This window comes from Colossoma macropomum, unplaced genomic scaffold, assembly GCF_904425465.1.
Source record: "Colossoma macropomum unplaced genomic scaffold, Colossoma_macropomum, whole genome shotgun sequence".
Taxonomy (NCBI): Eukaryota; Metazoa; Chordata; class Actinopteri; order Characiformes; family Serrasalmidae; genus Colossoma; species Colossoma macropomum.
In genome coordinates this window covers 34,098,516-34,123,827 of record NW_023494785.1, presented here as the reverse complement: position 1 = coordinate 34,123,827, position 25,312 = coordinate 34,098,516, and the positions used below count along the sequence as shown (strand labels likewise).

Genomic DNA, 25,312 nt, shown 5'->3' with positions numbered 1-25,312 from the left:
TGTGTAAAATGGCATAACCATCCAGCACTTGCATATTCATAGACTCTCCTGCACCACTTTCAGCAGAGCTATTGGAGAACAAAAAGCTCTGAGATACAGCACCATCTGCTGGATGGGAACTAAGGTGGCCTGATAAAATCATTGAAATTCAATGTAGCTCTGTTTTTATTTGTGTACAGCTTTCTGTAACAGACATCATCTCAAAGCAGCTTTGCAGAAATCCAGAGCAAGACCTTTAATGACCAAGCTGTGTGAGGAAAAACTCACTATGAGCATGAGGAGGAAACACTGACAGGAACTAAGACTCAAAGGCAGAACACACCCTCCCCTGGACCGCTCTGGATACTGCAGTTAGAATACATGCAGGACATGCTGGCCAGTAACAGTGGCAATCAGATCATACACAGGAATGGTCTGTGAGATAAAGCCAGGCGTATGCTACACGACTTATAAACCCATCTCGGATCTTGCGCTTAATACCAGAGAAGTTTTAGCCCTGAAAAACAGAGACATGCACATAAAAGACACATAGCAAAATGGAAAGCCATGCATAAATGTGGGGTTAAGAAGAAAACCATTCTATCCTGTAGTGAGAGGTGGAAAACATTTTACTATGAACTGGTAATCTGTAACTGTAAAATGTATGTCTTAAAGTTGGTTATAAAGGCACTGAAGTTATTGAGGTGCTTCTGCATATTTTGTTGGTTTCTGTATTCAACAAGCAGCTCCCCTGTCCTCTCTCCCAGCTCTCTCATTGGGTATTGCCTGAGTCACTCATTCAGTTATGTCAATGACCCTCTCACACTAAAGAACTCATTTTAAGTGATAAAAACTTAAACTGTTTCCAGAGTTCAATGGGAAGGCTAAAGATTGACTCATTTTCTCTCTCACGCTACCAAATCATCCATCGCTTCTGATCAAGGTCTCAACCATGAAAATCGGGCTAAAAACGTGTTGGGGAATGCTCTGCTTAAGGCAGTGACTAATGGATGTCTTAAAACAGTTTGAAAGTTATCTCATTGGCTACTGATTGTATCATCGTTTCCTCAGTAACTGAGCTTTTCTTTAGCTGTAAAATCTTCACTGATCCGATGAGCATCTCTGTAAAGTGGTAGAACCAACAAAAATAAATAAATAAATAAAACGCATCATCATCTAACCTGACTTGGGGGCACCTTCAAAGTTATGTTTGTGGCCGTGAAGCACGGTAATGGTGAGCCTACAGGAGAGAAGGCTGTGATTTCTCTCAGGGACGCTATTGAGGCGCAGCCTGGCTGATTATTCCTCATCACAAAGGTAACCACTGCATGGCCCTTGTTTGCCCGTGGTTCTTATGCAGCGTTCAGCACTTTGCTGAGAGAAGAGCTCCCTGCTGGATTTGGTGAGGCGAGGCTCTCTTCTGCTGCCTCAGGTTTTTCAAGGCCGGCCTTGTTAGTGGATTTCTGCCAATCTCTTTCTTTCTCTTTGTCTTTTTTCTAAGTCTTTCTTTTGCTTAATCTATGTCTCCCTGTGCTCTTCTGAACTCACTTGTTCTCTCTTTGTCTCTCTTTCTTTTCCTTTCTGTTCTCTCTCACTTCTGTCTTTTTTATCTTCTCTCTTTCTTTTTCTCTCTCCCTTGCACATCTTTCTTTCTTTCTTTCTTTCTTCTTTCTTTCTCTCTGTCTCACTTTATTTCCATCCTTCTTTCTGAATGGGTGATCGTCTTTGTTACATCGGCAAACTAGGAGATGTTCTGAAATACCAGCCGTGTTCCTTTGATCTGTCTATGGATGTGTGTGTGTGTGTGTGTGTGTGTGTGTGTGTGTGTATGTGTGATAATGACACATGCTGCAGTGGAAATGAATTGGCATTGATGTTCCCAGCGAGAGCTGCGTGCACCGGGCCGGCAAAGGATGACACATCAAAAGCACGCGGCGATGTTGAGCCATCAGCAGCATCAAGTGTGTAACGGCTCAGACATTACGACAGCCCCGGGAGTCCGGTTTCCGCACAGAGCAGATCCAACATATCTGATTCTCTATAACTTCAGAAACACAAGACAACAACGGTGATGAGATTACATTAGATGTCTTTACATCCTGCCATGGTGTCAAAGGAGTATAGCACCTGTAGAATAATATCAGTTTCTGTGCTACATATTCTTTTGTGTGTGCGTGCGTGTGTGTGCGTGTGTGTTTCCACCTTGTTTTAACACTTGTTTGGCTGTTCATAATTGTTCTTAAACAATTTTAGTGGCATGGTCAGTGACACTAGAGATGGCACGATAGCGCTTTGATTGTAGCTAACTGACGCTAAAATGACACCTGTTTAGAGGATAGTGCACTCTTTTAGCGGACAGTTCAAAGTCGAATGACTGGTGTTGGAGTAAAAGCTGAAATTGAACGTGTTCTGTGGTGTGTGCAGAGAATGTACGGTTCTGATACGTGAAGCTCTTTGCCCTGACTGAGCTGCTATCAAGCTTAGTTTTTCTGAGGTTTTTCCTTGCTCTAACCCCCAACCCTCCACCCCCTTTTTTAACATACCGTGGTATACCTTATTACTGTTATACCACTTAATCCTGGATTTCAATCATGTGTGCTCATAAGAATATTAGGACTACGCCCAGACAGTTCGCAGATAGGTCTGATAAGCAATTTTAAGCCATGTTTTTATTATATATATATTTTTTTTATTTTATTTTTTTATTAATAATCGTAATGGTAATAAAAAAATTAGACACTGAAAACTTAGAAACTTAGGTCCTTTGCTGTCCTGTGTCACTCAGCACAGATACATTCAAGCTATTCTAACACCTTTCGCCCACAGGAACAAATATACAGCTAACATCACATCACATGTTGTGAGTGTATGCTGTTTCAGGCTTTATTACAGGATAGGTTTAAATTAATTCCATTTTCCTCTCCAATATCCAAACCAGCATTTACTGCAGATTTTTGATATGATACTGCTATACCATCTCTATTTGACACACATCTATTTTGTCATTCAGTTTTTGGCAGGGCCCAACCGATATGAAAAAAAAGCCTCCAGTAATTTTAATTAAACCATTCTTTACTGATGTGGTCGTCTGTTGTCAACTGCAAATTGTCAGATATGATGGTCTTATGTCTTATATAATAATATAAGTCTTGAATAATAATAATTCTAGCGCGCTAGGTGGAGCTTCCCAGCATTCCTAGGAGTTTTGTTGGTTTCTGGTAACAAGCTTTTTTTTTTCTTACTCTTACTTTTTTGTGTTGACATGTTTGTTATTATAACCATAGTATGTGATTAAAATTTTATGATATTAAACCATGATTTCTTGTTCAAAATGACCAACTCAGCCTGTATTGCATTAATAAAGATGCATGATGGCTGAGATTTAAGGACGAGAGCATTGGCAGTGACAGACAAGCCTTGAATGATCTGGCAGCAGTGCATCTAATCCGCTGGCCTGTTTGTCTGTCTGTCTGTCTCAGCTAAAACTCTCTCTGTACATCAGAGCCACTAGGACTCATCTACTGCCCTGCCTCTGAGGCTGACCAAGCAGGAGCAGCAGCCCAAATGACCCTGACTAACGCAGTTTGATGATCAGATTTTGAGCTTTATAGTCGTGTGAGGATTTCAAGGGAATACACAGCTGTTGACTGGAACTCTGACGACATCCTTGATAGCTTTTGAAAAGCGTCGGGAGAACTTTGTTTACGTATTTTTCTCGCTATAAAACCAGCAGCTCATTTTTATCTCCCCCTGGGCAATTTTTTGTATTTCTGCAGTTCTGTGAAACTGTTCCTTCCCAAACTCTGCCTTTTCCATAATCTCTTTACTCTCTCTGTTTATCATTACTAGATTTCTCTCCATGTATAATCAAGGGAATTTGTGCCAAAGTCTTTAATATTTATAATCCAGGCTCCACACTAGCCTGCCCTTAGGTATAATTAGGCTTGCAACCCATTAATGTATATAAGTCAGGATATACAGCGCTTTGCAAAATTGGAGACCACCCTTCATTTATTTAATTTTTAATCAAAACGGCCTTTAAGTACAAGTTTTTAATTTTTCAGCCTCAGGGGGAAAAAAGCATATATTAAACAGAAAATTACACAGAAGCGTCAACATCTAAATATAACATTTTTCAGTATTTAATGTGTCCGCCTTTTGCCTTTATTACAGCTTCCAGAAGGTTTTACAGAAATCTGCGGGGATAGTTTTCCACACCTCCGAAGTTCAGGCCACCACAATCCATATAATCCCAAACACATTCAGTAATATTGTGGTCCGGACTCTGGGGTGGCCAGTTCATTGTTTAGAGAACACCAGCAACTTCTTCATTTGATATCTCCTGAAAATGGATAAATTGTACTTTATAGCCATTTTGACTGGAAAGTGAATAAATGAAGGGAGGTCGCTGACATTTGCACAGTACCACAGGCCAATAAAACTGCAACATGGAAAGCCTTTGACAAAGCTGTTATGTAGTTCTGCACCTAGGAAATAGCATTGTTTTCCCAGTATTGTATTACATAATATCAGTATTGTCTTCTTGAGCCACTTGAATTTCTTTACTGCAGACTGTATATCTGCATGTAACTCCTTATGCGTATCCACGTATGTCATGTTATATATCAAACTGCAATTGCACAGATGCTGGAGTTCTGATGCCACAGGTCAAGTGAAATGTTTTTCTAAGTGAACATAAGTTACCACGCTTTTGCAGAGAACACACGTCTACACGTTTTAATGCACAATTACTGTTTATTTGCCTAATGTAACATATTGTGGGGGGGGACATTAAATGTGGCTTGTGCAAAAGTTTAAAATGTATATGGAAGTGTAAAACATTTTATTTTTAATATTATATTATTTATTCCAATATTTTAAACTCTGTAGAGGATTTTTGCACTTATTTTCACTAAGACAATCAACAAAACATTGAACTTGACCAGGGATGTTATAATAAAATACAACCATAGTTATTTCCACTGCATTTTGCATTTTGTACAGATTGTCCTAGTTTGCTTGCCATACATTTGGGATGTGTGTTTGATGAGCCTTCCCCCAGCTGAGATCCAAAGCTGTGGTCCTCTGTGTGTGCCAGCATATCATTCTAATTGCTGCCCTAAAAGCAGCAGAGCCTGTAGAGCAGGGATTAGCGTCCTTCCTAGGCAGATTTGTGGTTTTACAGTTAACTTACAGCTCAGTGATGTTCACTGTTTTTCTTTTTTTTAAAAAAAAGGTCCCATGTTGGGTTTTTCTTTCTGGACTATATTGAAAGCCATTGTCACTGCCTACAGCAAAACTCTTGCTTCATCATGAGAATACGGGTAGGCGGAAGAGGAGCAGAGACAAAAGACAGAAATTACATAGAAAGCTATGTGTGAGCACAAGGGGCTATTTTTGGGCATCACTGTATATGTTCAGGTCTGTGTCTGTGATAGATTTACTGAAGAGAATAGTGTTTTTTCAAGTGGAGTACGATGTGTAAAGAAAGCATCAAAGATAACTTCACCCTGAAAATCTAATGTGGCGAACAGCAAATAATGTGAGAGTTAGGCCAGTTAGCATGATTTTGTTATGCAAGATTAGGAGTTTTTGTCAAAGGATTCCCGTGTAAAGAGTTCTGAATGTTAGGGTCAGGTCAGTGATTTCATTACCCCTTTGTTGATATCCGCAGCTTGGAATGGAGCAGCCCCGCCTGACCCTGTTCTGGGTGTCATATCTGATCAGCATCGGTCTCACAGTAAGCACGGGTGTTATTAGATGATTATATTGCCATTCTGCAGAAATTTGTCTTGGGAAGCAAAGCTGCAGTGCACAATTCAGTCACATCCATAGTGCAATAAAAGATGTAAACACAAGTCATGTCTATATTAAAGTTTATTACATATAAATCAGATCTCTGCGTGTGTCAGTAAGTTAAATATGTCCATTAACTCCAACGTATAGTTCTTTGGCATGTATTTTCAGCAGCATCATGATACAAGCATCACAATATGATACAAAACACACCAGATGTACAACAGAGTTTACCTGATATATATATATATATATATATATATATATGCATATATATATATATATAATATATATGCTCATGGAGATTTCACGGATCACTCAAATTTACTTTTACATGCTACATGTATGCAGGAGGGAAACAGACGCTGCATTCAAGTCTGAGATTTTAGAGCATGCTACGCCAGTAATAGCTAGAGTTTAGTCTTTCCCTATTTTATAAAAGGATGAATTGGACAAAAATTAATATGGTTTCTCGTGACCGTCAGTGAAGTTTATTCATTCATTTAGGACAAGGTTATTTCATGGTTATTAGTTTGTAGCTGTGATTAGCTGTTAGCATTTCGGTTACGTGTTTGTGCAGCTCCTTTATGTTGTTGCACTGTTTAATACTTAAACTGTTACTGTGCTGTGTGGTCTGTGGCCCACGTCAGTGAACCTTGTGTTGTGTTTCACCTTACTTTTTACTTTAGTTTTTAGACTAACATATGCATACAGTGTTTTAAAATAACACAAATTACATATTTTGTTGGTTTTGTAAGTGAAAATATGAAAGGTTAACACATCTCTACTGTAAACAGACATTTCCTGCTTATTTTACTGCACAATTTCTATTTATTTGCTCAGTATAACATACTAGACAAAATATAACAAAAAAATGTGCAGAATGTGTGTGTTCTCTGTAGCGTATGCGGTAACATGCATACATACATACACATATACACACACACACACACACACACACATATATATATATATATATATATATATATATATATATATATATATATATATATATATACACATATACACACACACACATATATATATATATATATATATATATGTATATATATATATATATATATATATATATATATATATATATATATACATATATATATTTATATATACATATATATATTTATATATATGTATATATATATGTGTGTGTGTGTGTGTGTGTGTGTGTATATATATATGTATGTATGTTTATGTATGTGTATGTATGTATGTATGTATGTATGCATGCATGTTACCGCATACGCTACAGAGAACACACACATTCTGCACATTTTTTTGTTATATTTTGTCTAGTATGTCTAGTATTTTTCTAATATTAACCTTTCATATTTTCACTTACAAAACCAACAAAATATGTAATTTGTGTTATTTTAAAACACTGTATGCATATGTTAGTCTAAAAACTAAAGTAAAAAGTAAGGTGAAACACAACACAAGGTTCACTGACGTGGGCCACAGACCACACAGCACAGTAACAGTTTAAGTATTAAACAGTGCAACAACATAAAGGAGCTGCACAAACACGTAACCGAAATGCTAACAGCTAATCACAGCTACAAACTAATAGCAATGAAATAACCTTGTCCTAAATGAATGAATAAACTTCACTGACGGTCACGAGAAACCATATTAATTTTTGTCCAATTCATCCTTTTATAAAATAATAATAGGGAAAGGCTAAACTCTAGCTATTACTGGCGTAGCATGCCCTAAAATCTCAGACTTGAATGCAGTGTCTGTTTCCCTCCTGCATACATGTAGCATGTAAAAGTAAATTTGAGTGATCCGTGAAATCTCCATGAGCATCCACATGAGGTCCATCTGCCAAAAATACCCAGCTCTACGGTCAGAAACTGACCACTGATGAAGGGCTATTGTCAAGGTGGAGCTACATTGTAGGGGTTTGTAATAAAATAAGTGGGGAGAGTAAAATTACCTTACAATGCATATTTATTTATTTCATATTTATCTTTTACTGTGTTACATATACTAGGGAAAGTACAGTTTGGAGAAATTTTGGGAGCAAAAATTCATGACATCACAGACATGAGTTTTCAGACACTGTATGACATACGATTATGTATAAAAGTCAACAGATGTATGTTACATAGCTGAAACCAGAAACAGCCATTCTGGAATATTAGGGTGTTTTAACACCCATCTTGATTAGACTTTTCAGTTTGGTCCGAACCAAAATAGCCGGTGTACGAACCTCGGACCATAGTCCGGACCAAAGGACTAAAATTTGGTCTGACTAAAATAGGTAGTCTCGGTCTGGATCAAACTGAATCATGGTCCACAAAATGTCAAAACATATACTTTATTGTCTGAGAGGATGAGAGAGAGGGGATATTAATATTTCTCCATTTAGCCCACGAAGGTTATGATGACAGGACGTAGGTAAATTCTTTAGTGCGCCCGCTACATTTCAATATGAAACCAAACAAATGTATACAACATAACAAAAACATGACACATAGTTTGGACTTTCAGGTGTGAAAACGCACAAAATCTTGTCTATGTTTTATCCTGTTTTATATAGCACTATGTGCATGTAACTGTAAGTAGTATGACACTATGGGGAAATGAATTATTGCTATAAACAGTTGTCGGTTGTGCCTGGTATAGTTTTACCAGTAATTCTGCAGTAGTTAACCTTAAGTTGGTGTAACGAAATAATTGATGCAGGTTAAAGTTGACCAAAGATTCTCATGTGTATAACTGTAAATATTAAAAGGTTATGCTGATAAAAAGTTGACAGTGTACAGAAGTTTTTTTTTCTACATTACTATAGTTATGTCTTCAGAGTCTGTTAAGTCGACAGTTAGTAGGTGTACCAGGTGTTTTGGCCAATGAGTGTAGATACCAATGTAGGGGTACCTTATAAACTAGCAACTCAGTGCCACAATACTCACTGTAGTTTCTTACTGTTAGATATTATTTTACATTACTGCTACAAAACAAAATACCTTAACGTGCCATGGACATCACTGAGAGGCCTTAAGTAGTGGGGGCGAGGCTAACTATAATGGCTCATCTTTTACACAAGGTAAATAATTTTGTGCTCTCTGGATGACGTGGAAAACTATACAATGATTACCGCCTACCCAAACACAGAATGTTTAACTGTATTGCTACACAGGTGAGGATCAACACTTTATGGAAGAACGCAAAACGTTTAAGCTTAATGCATCAACTTTTAACAGCATCAACAATTTAGTATTATTATTATAGCACCGATGTAAGTTCAAAGGCCAGTTCACTAAGATTGCCAGATTTCCAGAAATGTTAATACCTGTTAGAAGAACTTGAGCTGGATGTTGAATGAACTGCTAGTAGTGTCCTCTTGTATTTCAAAATGCTATGCAAGTTTATGAGGGTAAAAATTTATACAACCAAGTATATGTCAGGGGCAGTTTGTAGAATATCTTGCACTGGTCTTTCTAAGCACTATTTTTAGCTGTGCTGCAGAAGGCTGCCATGTGTGGATTTTCTCTCTTGTCCTTGGTGGAGATTTTTCTAGAGCGCTGGGCCCACGGAGTGTGGAGGTACGGATCGGTGAACCCACGCTCATAGGCTTCAGCTCTACAGCTCTTCTCCTCTCCTACCTCCTCCATCCTCTGGCTCCACTCCCAGCTCTCTCTTTCGCATGCATGCGCTCTCTCTCTCTCTCTCTCTCTCTCTCTCTCTCTCTCTCTCTCTCTCTCACTTGCGCTCTCTCACTCATGCTCTCTCACTCACTCACTTGTGCTCTCTTGCACTCACGTCTCACGTGCACTCTTTCTGTCACTCCCTATCACAGTATCAAATTAACACACTGACATACAGAAAATCACTACTTATTATATTGTATTAGCAAAGTATTGTGTGTGTGTGTGTGTGTGTGTGTGTGTGTGTGTGTGTGTGTGTGTGTACACACACCCATCCCTGTGTGTGGTGATCTACTGAGCCTTTTTTTAATGTGATTTTTTCCCACTCTAGCATGAGTCCTCTCAGTGGTCTTTTGTGATCCACTGTATGTTCAGAAGTTAATGCATGAGATAGTATTAAGCTTGTTACATTTTTCTCTCTTTCAAGCTTCACTAACCCCCTTATTTGGGTCTGCCTCTTTTATGTTCACATATGTAAAGCACATCCATGAGATTTACTATAAGTTACACACACACACACACACACACACACACACACACACACAGAGGGAGATAGAGAAGCGTCTGGAATTTTTTTCTCTCCCTCTCTTGCTCTAACAGCCTCCCACAGACATCCTCAAACCTATCATTTTCTCCGCAGTAGAAGAATTGTGACGCGCGCAAGTCGGTAGAGCTGCTGAATTTTAAAGAGCCACCTACGCATGGCACCACTACTGCAAGCATAATTACCAACAACTCTCCTCTCTCCTTCGCCCTCTCCTTCTGCACTTTGCGTATGGCTGTTCTGCTGTGTGTGTTTGTGCGCACGTGTGTACATATGTGTGTAATTGCAAGTCATTGTGTTTCTTTGGCCTAGAGTCCTCTGAGAAAATGACTGTTGCCGTAATCGTGTGAATTTACTGTCTCGGAGGGGAGGTGTCGTCTGACCTTTTATGGCAATGTCTTGGTGAGGGGTGGTGTCGCCCTGTCAGCTTCTTGGTAATATTTGCGAGCAAGGTATTGGCTCTTGGACCTGTCAGTCACCATTCCATGCAGTGAAATGCAATCTTGCCGTATAACCATGAACTCTACCGCAGTTTGGACCACTGGAGTTCATTGTGTTAATATGAAATTCATGCTGTACGGTACGCACCATAAAATGCTTTCTTTTTAGCCATCAGAATTAGATCAGAAATGCTCTTTTGACTTAAGCCAGGTTAGCCATGACGGAAACATAGTAAGTTTTCACCCCCATGGAAAGGAACAATGAGGTTAAATGACCCAAAAAAAAAACATTATTCTGTAGAAGGTGCTTGTATGAAACAATGACAAGTATTTATGTGTCTATGTGGTATCTGAATGGAAGCCCTCGCAATTCCTGCACACACTTTCTTTGGTCCCATGGAAACAGTCGGCCATTTTGATGCATGTTGTCATGGTGATCCTGGCAGGCAGGAATGCTTGCGGTGTTAAAGCAGAGGTTCACCTAAGTCTCCAAGTGGGGTGTGTGTGTGGGTTTGTGAGTGCAAACGCACATGTACTTATGGTTTTGAAAGACTGTTCCTGCATATTGCATCACTCTTTGTTCACTTTTAGTGAAACTAGCCAGTGTGTTTTCCTGCAGTGGCTTGCAGATAATTGAATGTAACTGCTCTGCCTGTCTGGTTCTGTGGTCTTGTTTATTTAAGGTAAACTGCATTACAAGCAACAGCTTGGCAAAAAATCGAATTAAAACCATTTTCCATTATCTCAAATGCAGTCACCACGACAGCTTAGATTTTCTTCTTTATATTTGTAGTAGAGCTACAAGGCTAATTAGCGCTGTGCAAACTGCATTCTTAAATGGGAATTCCACTAATTTTTCAAAATTTGCTAATTTCTTTACAATGGTGATGATAGAAACCAGGGTTCACAACGTCTACAACACAAATATAGCTATTTTATGTACTATCTAAAATGACCAGTGAACCTACACGTGTCTTCTGAGTTTTTGTATATTTTAGTGATGGTAAAATAATGGTAAATCCCAAAAAAATCTTATGTTCCTTACAACCCCCATCATGTACCTCTCCATCCTACATTCAAAAACATTTTAGGCTGAAACCTTACCTCAAAACTAGAGTAAAACGATATCTCAGGCATCAAGTAGTGTTATTAATAACCATTTCATGTAATAACTTTCTGTGAGGTAGCCTTTAGAAACATTAAACGATTCAAATGTCTGATTGCTGTGACCACCACTGTGAAGAATTGTGACTCATTAAGTTTTTGTACAATGGAACATTTCTCATTAATCATTCTGAATGACTTTCACATGTTAACGGTTGTCTGTTTGTGTTGAGTTTTTATGTAATCTCAAATAGACTTCTGTAGGTTCTGACACCATATGACCTACTTGTATCTATTAAAATAAAAAATCACTAAATTGCTAAAACAGCAGAAGCAGCCATCTGGAAGCCTCTAAAATAGATAACAGCACCTCCAGTGCAGAACTAAAGAAGCAAACTTTGAACATCGCACATGGCATGATGGAAAGCATTAGCTATATTTGAGGTAAGAGGAGGACTGTGTAGATTTATTTTATTTTAGTTTTGCTGGACTGTTAAAGATGTGTACCTCCATTGCTAGGACCTTCAGAGCAGTGATGAAGATTGTAATTGTTGCATTGTCCATAGTTACTCACGAGGGGAAGTGTGTTTGTATGTAATTTTTTTTTTTTCCCTTGTTGCTGACTCATGTTCCCAGAGCGTAGGCTCCAGCACTTTAGTCACTTGTTTGACACGTAGTTATCAAATGGTCCAAATAGCAGTCTGACAGTAGTGGGCCTAATTCTGGCATTGCCACTTTGGGCGCAAGGAATGCGTATGGTGTCCTGCATGACGTGAGTGGGAAGTGATCAGGAAAGCATGGCAGATTCCTTCTGTCAAAATGTACATTATATCTGGGTTATTTTGTAATCAGAAGACCCACATTGTGCTGTGCTACAATCTTAAAGCAGATGTGTTGAAAACAAAGCATTCTATTCTTAACTAAGTTTAAGGACAATTCATTTTTTGTTACTTTTAACACAAAATGTGTTAAAATATTTCTGTTCTCAGTAAACAGAAAGCTATAACACAGGAAATGTGTTAAATGGGTAACACAGGTAAATGTATTGTTATTTAACACATGACTTTTTAGAGTGTAGATTGTTTTAGTTTATGTTTGAATTCCTTTTTCAATTCATATACATACAGGACAGGTTTGTTTTGCTGTTTGGGCTTAGTCCTGCAGCAGACTGGATTTGAAGTGAAACAATGACTATTAGGTTATTTTGCAAAATATCTGCTTTAATTCTGTTTCTGTCTGGTATGCATAATTGAGAATAAGACTTTGTCCAAAAAACAATCACATGCAGTATATGAACTACGATGTGTAATCACTACAAAGCACCCCTCCCTAGCTACCCCTCCCCCCAAAACACACACATACTGAACCTGCATTTTCACTGACAAGACTGAAAACAAAACCCCCCAAAACAAGCAGGAACTGAAAATGGCTGCATTGCAGGCTTGGCAAAGGATTACTATACCCAGTGTTATAACAAACAGTTCACTGAAAATTATTTACAACTGAGTACCAAGCATGAAACAGCAAGAAATACTTTCGCATTGATAGCAAATCCAGCTTAAATAATGATTATGATACACATATTATATGTGTATTATGATAAATATGAGCCTTTCCTTGCTTGACTTTCCTCTAGGGTTCATTTATGCAACCATTATTTCATCTAAGTGTGTCAGAAAAACATTCCATAACACATCAATTAAGCTGGAATTGAGAAGGAATTAAATTTTAATGGCAAGTTAATCAAGGTTCTATTTTGCGTCTCAGCCTGTGCTCTCTTTGATGGTTTCTTTGTCAGAGCTTACATAACATTACTGCAGCCTTCTCTCCCTGCTACTATGTCCCAGTCTACGGTGTTCTCTCTCTCTCTCTCTCTCTCTCTCTCTCTCTCTCTCTCTCTCTCTCTCTCTCTCTCTCTCTCTCTGTCTCTCTGTCATGTATCCTAGCATTCATCCCATAGCTGCCTGCTTTTTCCAAAGCGTCTCCAGTCCAGCGTGGCCAGTGTACCTGGACGCTAGAGTTGCATGAACACTTACATAACAGTGCTGCCTGCTAGCTTTAGTTGTCACTACCATCGAGCACTCCAGGAGCCCTCCCGCAGAGCTGTTGGAGCGATTCACAGTGCCTCTGCAACTGAAGGAAGAGGGTCGGCCAGGTCCTAAATCCTGTCAGAGAAATTATACAAGAGACGCTTGAAGCGTTTGTTGTTATTTATGGGCTCTTGGAGGCTCAGTAAAAGCCATCTGCAGCCATGGCGCACTATAAATCATGTGCAAATGTATTCTGTAGTTGGAAACAAAAGTACAGCGTGAGAAATTGAATCTTTAGAAAGATCTAGACAAAGCATTCTCAGCAAAGATGAGATTTGGTTGGTCATGGTCCGTGTTCTAGGCGGTTCTTGGAGACGCTTGACTGCCCCCTAGTGGGGCAGTGTGTGGCCACCTTTTTTCAGAGGGCCACTTCAATATCTTACAGACTATCTGGAGCATTCTACAGAATTGGTTCAAACTGCAATCCCACAGTAACAAGAACAATCACGTATTCAGACTTTAGGTATTTAAAAAAGTTTATGTAAGGATCTATTCAAACCCAAGGCATTAATAGAGATAGTAGTAAGCTAAAAACATACAAAGTCATCATTTATAGGGTACTTACTGTCTGTCCCAAACCCTAACCCCTAAATTTCATCTTGAAATAATACTTTAAATTTCTTTGTGTTTTTATTACAAAAGTTTTCAAATCAGTATGTAACATTACAAGTTGTCTCTACTGAAACACATTTTTTGCAGTTAAGCAAACTTTGTGTTTTCATCAAAAAATCTGTGTGTGTACAATTGTTCAAAACTGTGCTTGCTTTCATGTGCTGGCTAGCCATTTTGAGTTATGCTCAAATTTAGCTACACCTGTCACTACCAAAAGAATGTTTTGGTAGTGACAAATTAAGGTATGGGGTTAAATACCTTTGTTTTTTGTCTACAGTCCATGTCAGTTAAAAGCCCAAAATGTGTTTTTGAACCAAGTTGGTAGAATGATCTGTCTTATTATGTGTATGCATGTGTGCAAAATGAATCACCTCTAGTTATGAATGAGTTCACTCTTTGTTCACAAACAGTACATGAAGACCAGAGAACAGGATAGCTTTTCATCGAGTCATTTTGATTACCCTACAGGAGATGGAACTCACTCGCTGACATTGACTAACAACCTTTTTGCATCAGAACTTAAGAGCAAGAAAACAAATATAGAGTCAGATTTTGCCTTTCTGATTAAGTACAGTTGCATGTATAGGTTGGGTGCTGATCTCAGATGAAAGCTCCTGCTCTTTATGAATCCAGGTACAGGACTGAGGACAGTGCCAAGCTGCCATAGTAACTGCTGGGAGACTTCTTAACAAAGTAGAAGAATGAACATGACGTGCTGCTGACCTCTGTTCACGTCTAAAAAAGATGTTTTAAAAGGAAGGCAGAAAGAAAAGCAGCCTAATTATCTGACCTTAATGAGTTTCTCTATGAAACTATTTTAATTAGATTTGCTGGGCCGATCCCCCATCCACCCCCCTACCCGTGGTTGCCAATTACAAACGTGCTCCCCGAGGACAGTCAGGAAGAATGGTGGAAATACATTTCTGTCAGCCTCTGTAATTAAAACGGTTGGAATAGAAAGACACTGTTTGCGTGTTTATTTTAGAGTCTCGAGAGGGCAGAATGCAGTGTTGCTCTTCATCCGTCATCATTTCAGGTTCATTTCGTGATGCAGGCAGCCCAGGCGACCTGTGCAGTGTGTTTTAATGGAAACGTAATGAGGCAACATGCTCGTCATGGTCCTTATTTTCTGTCATTTCAATAAGACTCTGCCAATTAAATCAGTTTCATTTGGAAGGTTTAGTTAAATTCTTCTAAATTTAACCCATCTGCGCACATTTCTGCATACTGATAAATCTTTCAGGATCATTCTGAGCAATCTGAATGCACTGCACCACATTTAATTTGAAGAAAACAAAGAAAGAAAAGGTAATTTTACTGTCAAAGGCACTGATTGAATTTAAGCAATAAAGCAGAAGGTTTGTAGCTCCTGTTAATGGTCGTTTTGTGACATAGAAAGTCTGGGTAAGGCTCTGATGCTGGGACTATGTCAGTATCATGCCAGTCGCAAATATTGGGATTCATAAAGGCCTTCAGTTTGGAGTGGTAAATGTCAGAACTCTTCAACAATAATGCTTATTTCTGCTAGCACTCTTATGGGATTTTAGTCATGTATTAAGACTAAGCAAACCATGATTTATATTGAAATATTTTTGGTTTGTTGCCTTGCTTTATTTGAAGCTTGTAACAGACATATTAATGTGTATTAATAGCTCCTGAAGTCCTAACCAATGGGAGAGCTAGCTTGGCTGTATCTACCTAGATATCACGGAAAAGAAAAAAAAAGAAAACCTGATTGGACAGTTTTCTGTTCAGCTTTTCAAGAATTTAACCCTTTTGTTTCTGACCAAAACTTAACAATGAAATAGGAATATTACTCTTATACTTAGGGAGTTTAAATACAATATGTTTAATCATTATATCATATATATATATATATATATATATATCCCCTCAAGGGATTCATCCTGGAAGTTGCCATGTGATGTTCACAGTAGTGTATTGCACTGTGGTAATATGGTAACATTTGTGATACTGTCTCATGCGTCAGAAGCATTGCATGCATACTTAGACGTGCAGAACTAGTTTCTCCTTAGTTTCAGCTTGAGTAATCTGTGAATATCGGTGTGCATGAGGGCATGTTTTTGTGTAACCCCAGCACAGGGAGTTCTCAACCCATTCCTATTGGTTAAGGATTATTCTAATCTGGGGTTAAGTTCAGGTAGCCAGCAAGGCCACCGACCCCTCCTTATGAGGGATTAGTCAAAGTGGAAATGTCTACATGCACCTGACACTTCCTCTCCCTCCTTCTCCTGCTACCTCCCTCTCAGTGAGGCAGGTTGGACAGGTAGAGAAGCCCATATGCTTGTCCTCACATTGAAGTCATTTTCTCTCTGGGGAAACAGGTCACTGGTACAGGCGGACTGTCGTCTCCACTGAGAAATCAAATCTGGACTTTGTTTGAAGCGTGGAAAGATGAATACGAAACCAAAAGGATTTTTTCCATTGGATGGGTGGTGTGGACCCAGTGGCTGTTAGGATGTGCTTAGTTTGACTGGAGTGATTGAAGGTGTCTGTTGGCTCACACCTGTAGTCGTACTGCGCAGCCATTATGCTGTGTTTCGGTGGTCGACGCCGGCCCAGGCACCAACTCGTCCCATGGAGTGAGGGGGACTGTCTGATTACTGATGACATACACATTGTGTCCAACCCTGGTTTTGAAGACTCAGGTAATGACATAACCTTTAGTGATCTTATGTTAAATATGTTACTGTTGTAATCAGGTGTATATGTTCTCACATTATTCACTAAGCTGTGTTATTCACTAAGCTTAGTTACTAAACGTCACTGTTAGATGTTTCAGTCCATTAGTGACTGAAGTGATGCACAGAAAAGTAATCAATGTTGAATGGAATAAAACTGAAGGAGGATGTTGTACTATTTAGGTAATTGCGCTCTCTGCTCTGCATGACCAAGCTGGAGTCTTGATCTTGTAGTGCTGTACCTGAGAGAGATCAAGAGAATGGAAATGTGATCTTTTGATGTTGACACGCTTTTGATCTTGACTAAATGGTACTATTTAGTACCAAAGTCGCAGTGATCCATTGAATGTTCCACAAAGTAATAACTTAACACTTTATTACCACAGATTTTTATGCTGTTCTGATATTTAATGCTGTTCTGCCAATAGTTTCTTAGTGTTGACTTTATCTTGGGTCTTGTGTTAAAAGTATAAAACGTGAGCCTACACCTTTTGAGTGACAGTCTGGGTCTGGTTTTGAGTGGTTTGTAACGGATGCTATGACTGTAAAATTAATATTGAACCCAGTGATCCGTTAGCTTTCCGTTAGCTTGTGTGTGTATGTGTGTATGTATGTGTATTTATTATGAATTAAGTATGTAGTTATTATTTGCTGGGCAAATAATTATCTATGTGCTTGAGTGTCATTCGCTTTCAGTGGCTTCTTCACACATTCTCAGTGTCCTTTTATTTGACAAGCCAGTTTTTCACTGAAAAGAACAACTACTGGTAACACCATTTTGACCGTAATATGTGTAATATGTGTACATACCCTAAACTATTAACATACGTTATGTAAAACACGCTCAATATTTGGTTGATTCTAAAACTGTTAAAAAATTCTGCTACCCGTAGATTGGCATCGTTATCAGAAGTGCTAACCGTGCTGCTCCTGCACGGCACCACATGGCCTTGAATATGTTCCGATATGTTAATCAGTGTAACCTATTGTTTGCAGCTTGCAGCCAACAATAGGCTATGTTCCAACAATGGGCAAACAATAGACAAATTCCAACAAAAGCAGGAATCCCAGTGACTGATAGCTAGAAACCCCTACAGAATAAAGTATGTTTAGGGAGGGTTACAAAAAAAAAAAAACCTACACGCTGTAGACAGCTACAGCAACAAAACATGACATTAGCTGTGTAGCTAACTAAAAGTCACACTTAGATGTTTAAATGTGTTGATGTACTATTACCTAGCGCTATAGCAAGCTAAGAGAACAATCATAGTATATTTCATGTCAACATTGCACTGATCGACTTCAGCATGAAGCACAACATGACGAGATTTAAGTTTAAATCATTACTGAAGGACTCTGGGAAATAGCAATGTTCCTATAGCACCTCTGATAGCATGACACTAAGATAATACTGCAAATCCTATAAGGTGTCTTTTGGAAATTATCATTATTGCAGTAGTGTAAATTGGATAAATACAAGCTTCTTATTCAGCAAACTGTTTCTGGATTTAACATGGAAGTGCAGTGGCATACTCACAGTTTGTATCCAGCTCTCAGTGGAAGAAGAATTGCGTTTGCAACAAGCGTGTCTCAGCCAATCAGATTTTAAAAATGGGCCTTCACTCTGTGTATACATGTCTAATCTCACACAGAATCTACAGCTTGGGCAAGATGTATATCAGCCAGTTCATATTTTATGAACTTTCAGTTCAAAATCCAAACCTTTGACAGTCCAAAATAATCAGCTTCTAGCTGGTTATTAACAGCAGGTAAAATAATGTGGGTGCTAAAAATGAATCCTTATTTTGATGCCTATTTTCTTTGAAAGAAAGGGTAGCCCCACTAGCCTGTTTATCCCAGTCACTCCTGGGCTAGGCCCAAAATCAAATCAGCATATGGGCTATATTTTAATGTATAGGCCTGCTCAGCGGTAGCCAATGGGGGCTTATATTAGATTAGCGATAGTCATGGCAGTTTAGCTCATATATCTTCTTTCAAACACTTCATTTCTCTGCTTTAATGTCCACATAAATGTCATTTGCTTGTTCACAACAGGTGACGCATGATTAAACTTATTTGAAGGTCAATACAGACATTATGCTACGTTTAATAGCTCATCTCAAGAAAATTTGCAGAAATGTAGACTGATAAATGCTGTCTGCTTGGGAGGCTTATTGCTAGAAAAGATGTGAAGTTTACCAGCACTTTCTTTATTGCCCTTCCACTAAAGATTCTACCCAAAGACGGCACAATGTGGCACTGTATTTGTGTATCCTATTTGGAACCACATCACTGGCCAGAATAACTGATGTTACCTCCAGGCAACCATTTGATGTCATCCAACTACCGTGCACTGTGTGTCTAAAAATGTCAATATCCATGTCTCAAACATGTCAAACAAACCTGTGTATTTTTAGTATACAAGATTTTGTGTTGTTTGCCACATATTTTAATAGTTTGTGACATTTATGCCATGTTAAGATCTTTACATTTTACCAGGTAGGGTTCCATTTAAGAATCGGCACTATTTATAAACAGCAAGTTACTTGACCTGAGCTGTATGGGGACGAGGGCGAAAGTGGTGAACAGTAGTTTCAAAATGAAGAATTAGACACTGGAACTTAAAACACATTTTTATCTTGTATCAGCGGTTTTAGCTTTTTGGAATTGCACTCTCTGGTATGACGGGCATTATGGTAACGCACAAGTGATTCTGCTGAATAATTCTGGTGAACAGACGTGCATGGTGGTTGACTCTGTTCACTGATAAGATGTTTGAGAAGTATATTTTTTTATTGCTCTAGAAAACACTGGCAACAATGTGGGTTTCACAGATTAAATCTGAGTTTGCAGTCCAAGGCTTGCCGTTAGGAAGCCTCCATGATGGCAAACAGTTGGTAGTTGGGGGAAGATCATGATCTGTTATTGAGAAATATGATTTTTTTTCTATTGTGCTACTCTAGAGATTGAACCAATGAGGTTTGTAAAGACTGTTTTTTGGGTAAAACTTGACTTTGTCTTGAAAGAAGAATTTTTAGCAGAGAACACAAAACTTCTCGTAGGTCTGCAGCAGGATGTGTACTCCGCCAAGCTCTTTGCTTCACGCCTGTCAGATGGTGGACGTTCTGTTATAATAGAGTAAACTGGATTCGGCCACAGATTGTGTGGATCTGCAGACTAGTGTTCTCTCTGTGCTGCTAAGAGACAGACAGAGAGCACTCTGCTCTTTTCCCATGCCAGCTTGTGATGACTTCTGCTTGGCATTATTCACTACAAAATCAATGTCTTACAACTTTGGTGATGAATCAAATGTAGTGTATGTAGAACTTGAGAGGATTTTGGACTGGCAATATTAGACTTACACAACTTCTGCCGTTTCAGCACATCTCTTGTGCTGCTCCAGTTAATGGTCATTACACTGATTTCTACTGATTGGGATTTGTAAGCCATTAAGGGTAATACTCTTAGAAACCACCTGAGGGAGCTCTTTTCAACTGCATCATAAATTCCCTATATCCAGCAGAAAAGGTTATTGAAATGATCTGATTGGCCTCTTTTGTATAACAGGATTAAACTTCACTTAAATTTCACTGGTTTAGATGGCATGCAATTCAGCACCATGGAAACACAAAGAGAAACATAAGGTTCTTGATGGGAACTCTTAGTAAGGATGTCTAATGTAAAATTTATGTAGGAAAAAAGCAAAATGCACTGTACCTTCAGTTGAATCAAATGCGCATTGTAATAACTTGGTTATGGCAAGTATAGAAAAAACATTAAAAAATAAAACATTTTTAAAGATGTTTCTTGCTAAAACTTTTATGGAAGGCTGATGGTGAATCTGTTTGAGCTTTGAAATTACAATTGTAGAATGATTGGGTAGCATTAGAAGAAGGCTCGGTTCTACTTATGAAGATTGTGATTTTGTACCCCCCAATTCCGTGCAGCAGTGTGTGTGTTTTTTGCTAGTAAGTGATCTCTCTTAAAACAGTTGCTCATCTAGTCTACCTGTACTGCACACAGGTGGTCATGCCATGAAAAATCCTTGTGACACATCCTGAGTGCAGCCAAAACCTAGAGGAGAAATGTTGGGCATTGTGCTCTTCCCACTGCAAGCCTGGGAAAAGAACCGGCTGTTTTTGTTTGCCATTTTCCGCATTTGTTTAGTTGGACGAAAACGTGGTGGCGAGAGAATGAAAGGAGTTAACGTAGGGTGGGGGGTTACGGTGAGCAGGGTGAAAGCGAGACAGAAACAGAGAGAGAGAGAGAGAGAGTGGGGGCCTTAGGGGTACAATGTGCACTTTCACAAATTGTTTTCTAGGATCGTGTCGTTGTTGGTTCCCCTGCAGTCTACTGATTTTCCTGTTTCAGTCTGCATTGATAAGCTACAACCCCTACAGGACTTCCTTTACAGGTACTGTGGAAATACCTTCTGGCCAGTGGGATCCCTTCCTTATTTTGCTGTCGTCCTCTGTGGAACTGTATGGAGTTCAGCCTCTTGCCTTTCTGCCGTGAACTGAGAAATTCAGAGATGTGCCTTTTGCTGAATGTTGCTGGATCTGTGATTGCTCAGACGATCAGCCAACAGGAGAATATGCAGCTTTTTTGTTGCTACATTTATCAATGCAATAAGCACAGTTCTCTATATGCCAGGCAAATGTGCCCCCCCCAACACCTTAGCTTCTGCCAGGAACAGTAGAATAAAAACAGAAGTAGTGGGTTTTCCCATCTTGCTTATGTCAGTGGCTTTGCTTTAGCGCTAACTGGAGGGGTTGTTGGAGGTGCTGGTGAGGTCGTGCTGAGGCTTGTCTTCAGGTCTTTTTTTTCTCTCTGTCTTCCTCTCTTACATGTCAGAGGTGAGGGATTATGCCTGTGTTTGGAATGTGGCCCAGAGGTGAAAGACTCAGAGAGCAGCCAGAAGCAGCTTTGTGTTAAAGAGGCAGAGGGAAGGAGAGGTGAAGAGAGAGGCTTTTGCGAGACTGGGCTTGTGGATGTGTGCATGCATTGCAATGTTAGTCCTGAGCAGCCCGGCTGCAGATGTGATTCCTGAGGGCACAGCTGGGTCAATTCGGCACCTGCAAGCTGGAACAGCTGTATTCCAAGTCTCAGTGTTCCTGAATGGGACTCTGAGAGGCGGAGAAGAGGGTGGGCAAATAGGAGAGGCCAAGTCTGGAGGGTTGAGGCTCATCGAAAGGAAGGAGGAGGAGGTGAAGAGGGAGGAACAAGGAGAGAGCCCGAGGCAGAGGAGGAGGTTGATTGAGAAGAAGCTCGGCAGGTGGCCTTACCTGAGCAGCACGGGAGCTCTGGGAAGTGGAGGGAGGAGGTTGGAAGAGCCAGGAATGAGAACGGACCGGTTTCCTGCACTGCTCCAGGACAGTTCTATGCTCAATCTCTCTCTGGCAGATTGCGACTTAGCCTCAGAAGAGAGAACAACACTTCTTGCTACATCTCCTATAGTTGGCCATATACCTGAGAAGGAATACTGTAATGTTGCCTCAGGAGAGGCCACAGCAGAACCCCACGTGGTGGTCCTGCGGAGGTCTACCCTGGGGGAGCGTCTCTTTGGCAGCAGGAAGACGGTGAGCATGTATGGCTCCTTAGATGAGCCTCAGAGGGAACAGATTACGAATGCTTGGCCCCAGGATAGGTCAAGGAGACCTCGTAGTGTATGTATGTTTACCGCCTCCCAGTCCAACACTCTGCTTTTGACTAACGCAGGTAAAATTGGCTGCTTGGACGTCCCCCAGCAGCGCAGATCCAGGAGAGCTGAGCTCCGTGCTGTCGATGGCCTCAAGACTGACATGCCTCCCTCTTTCCGTCTGCCCCCATACCCACAACAGGAGGTCCTAGCACACCGACCCCTACGAAGGAGTGGAAGACCACGGCCTGTTAGCATGACTGTTCTGGAGCTGAAGGAGGCTAGCAGTTCCCAGCACGAGCTGGCTAACCGCACTTGTAGCGATGCTGCTAGCCTGCCTCGCTCCGGCTTCAGATGGAGACTGTTTGGTCGACAGGCACAGGATAAGGAGGTTACAGCCATGTCTGCACCTACTGGCAGCAAGCCAGATGGACCAAAGAAGAAATTTAGCTCCTTGCGGAGGAGCCTAAGCCTAAGGGTTAGGCGGAATCGTAACCAGCCAGAGCAAGATGGTACACGAGAAAGGGTACGGACAACGAGTGTAGGAGAGGATGTAACGCGTTCTACTCGTCCATTCTCTTATCTGACTGGCAGGACATTGTCTCCTGCTTATGAGCAAGATGAGGACCTGAGGGGTAAACAATACATAGAATTCCAGACCAGGGGAAAGGTCTCAGTTATAGAGGTCCCTTTAGCCCCTGTCAAACTCACCAAGCCTGTAAAAACAACTTCTGCAGAGCCTAACCTTTGGCAACTTATCACTAGTCGCTTTAAGAGAAAAGGCCCATCGTCCAGCAACAAATCTGAGCCCTGCACTGAAAGCCAACCAGCTGGCAGAGATCCCCCAGCCAGGAATAAAAAACCGCTGCCTGTTGCCATAGAGACACTAACTGGCATTGACTTCAGCAAAGGTCAAGGTAAGCTGTGTGAAATTCATGAGTCTTTTCCCAAAGCCATGCAGCTTCCCCCAACCTCTGAGAGAGGATCTGCTCTCTTAGAAGACTCCACACTCTGAAATAATTGAATGAGGCCCAAAAGATCCAGGTAAATTACTAAAGCCATATAGCTCACATGTGACCATAGAGATTATGCTCCAGAGATTAGTTGCATTGTTCACGGCAATAAATGAGATTTTGTTGCTTAGCCGATTTATAGACTCCAAGATTTTTATAGACTGAAATTATGCACAAATGTAACAGTGCATACTGGATGGATTGATGGAGAGATTAACTGCTGAAAGAACAGATGTATGCAAAAGACAGGAAGAATGAGTAATTGAGAAAGGTGTTGTAAAATTGGATTTTTTTGTTTTGTTATCCTTGCCCGCAAGCCTTTAGTTACTTGTATCAGTCTTCTTGGATATATTTCAGGTTTCTGAACCCAATGAATATCATTAGATGGAGAGAAGAGTTGGTCTCAGGTCAACACTGTAACTCTCTTGAATGATCACATTTTTTTAATCACTGTTAAAATGGTTAGGCAAAGTACAAAAATACTGATACAAAGCATTTTTAGAAATTTTACTTGCAATTACCCAGAAGTTTAGCCTGTGTAATTAAAAGCCTTTGTGTCTTAAGCCATGCTGATATTTCATCAAAACATTTTTGTGCAAATTATGCCATAACAGTTTTAGGTTAAAAAAAAAAAACCTGTTTCTTACTAAGCACATTAGGATACTGACAGGTGTAGTTTATGTATCCATTCATTTGGAGGAGCACATTGCATACTTCAGAGTAAAAGGCTGAAGTCAAGGACACAAGGATAATTAACTTTACTTTTTTAGCTTTAGCCTCAGCTTTGGGAAAATGCTTTAGGATTCTGTGTGCAAAGTCATTTACGTGTCTGCTGCCCCACTTGCAAACTTAGAAGAAGTGCTGCGCTGCTGCTGTGCGCAGAGAATGTTTTAAATATCCCTCTCCTGAAGTTCACGAGTTAGGTAAGAGTGTTAAGGTGGATGGAGCGAGTGAGGTAAAGGGACACTGTTGGCAGCTCTCCCAGCTAAACTTGGAGCACTTCCATCTATGTGAACAATAGAAGAAACCATGGACAGCCCTGGCTTTAAATTTTAGCACTCTGTGTATAGACAGTGTGTGGTGGCCGGAAGGCCTTGAGTTGATAGTGAAACTGTCACCTACATGAGTCACATTGCCATGAATACACTCCAACACATACACAAACAAAAAACAGTCTTTCGCTCCCTTTCCGTACCTCACCTGTCCCTCCCTGCCTCCTTTTCCTCCCTTTTTGTCTTGAAAGAAAGGTGTGTTGATTCAGTACAGCAGTGCTCAAGAGAATATTGATAAGAGTTAGACTCAAGTGTAAACATTAACGAATACTTGCCTTGAGTCTTACATAATCAAGGGCATTTCTAACACCTCTGAAATGGCCTTTTCAACAAAAGTCTTTTATGACTGCCTTTTGATGCTGCATTATAGATACTGGAGCCAGAGTGTGCTGCCATGCCAGAACTTGCTGTTCAGATGAGCAGTTGAAACTTCTAAACGAAAGCACCTCATTTGTAATTTTATTTAGTCTGCTGTCTCTATAGAGACACCCCTGCCCAGAAGCTCGCCCTGTCTTGGCTGGGTGAACGTGTCAGAAAGGCAATTGGCAGAATCTAGGTGTGCCTTTATCACTCCGGACTCGTACCTCTCTGTGCTAAGCTAAGGTGTGTTCCAGCCGAGGCCTAGCCCTGCACGCTTGCCCAAACCTGCCCCTGCTGATTGACGGGCACAC

At 40.1% G+C, this 25,312-nt stretch overlaps 1 protein-coding gene across 3 annotated transcripts in view; it reads left to right on the top strand.

Moving 5' to 3' along the window:
- Positions 1-25,312, top strand: part of agap3 (ArfGAP with GTPase domain, ankyrin repeat and PH domain 3) — a 168,887-nt gene that overhangs the window by 34,747 nt on the left and 108,828 nt on the right. Inside the window, exon 1 of one of the 3 annotated variants that reach the window (XM_036591923.1) lies at positions 16,580-16,905. The exons of 1 other annotated variant lie outside the window; for it this stretch is intronic. In XM_036591923.1, the coding sequence (XP_036447816.1) occupies positions 16,788-16,905 (118 nt within the window). In that variant the 5' untranslated portion in view covers positions 16,580-16,787. Of the gene's footprint in view, positions 1-16,579; positions 16,906-21,892; positions 23,494-25,312 lie in introns of those variants that run through there. One more of the 3 variants, XM_036591914.1, reaches the window with a different exon arrangement.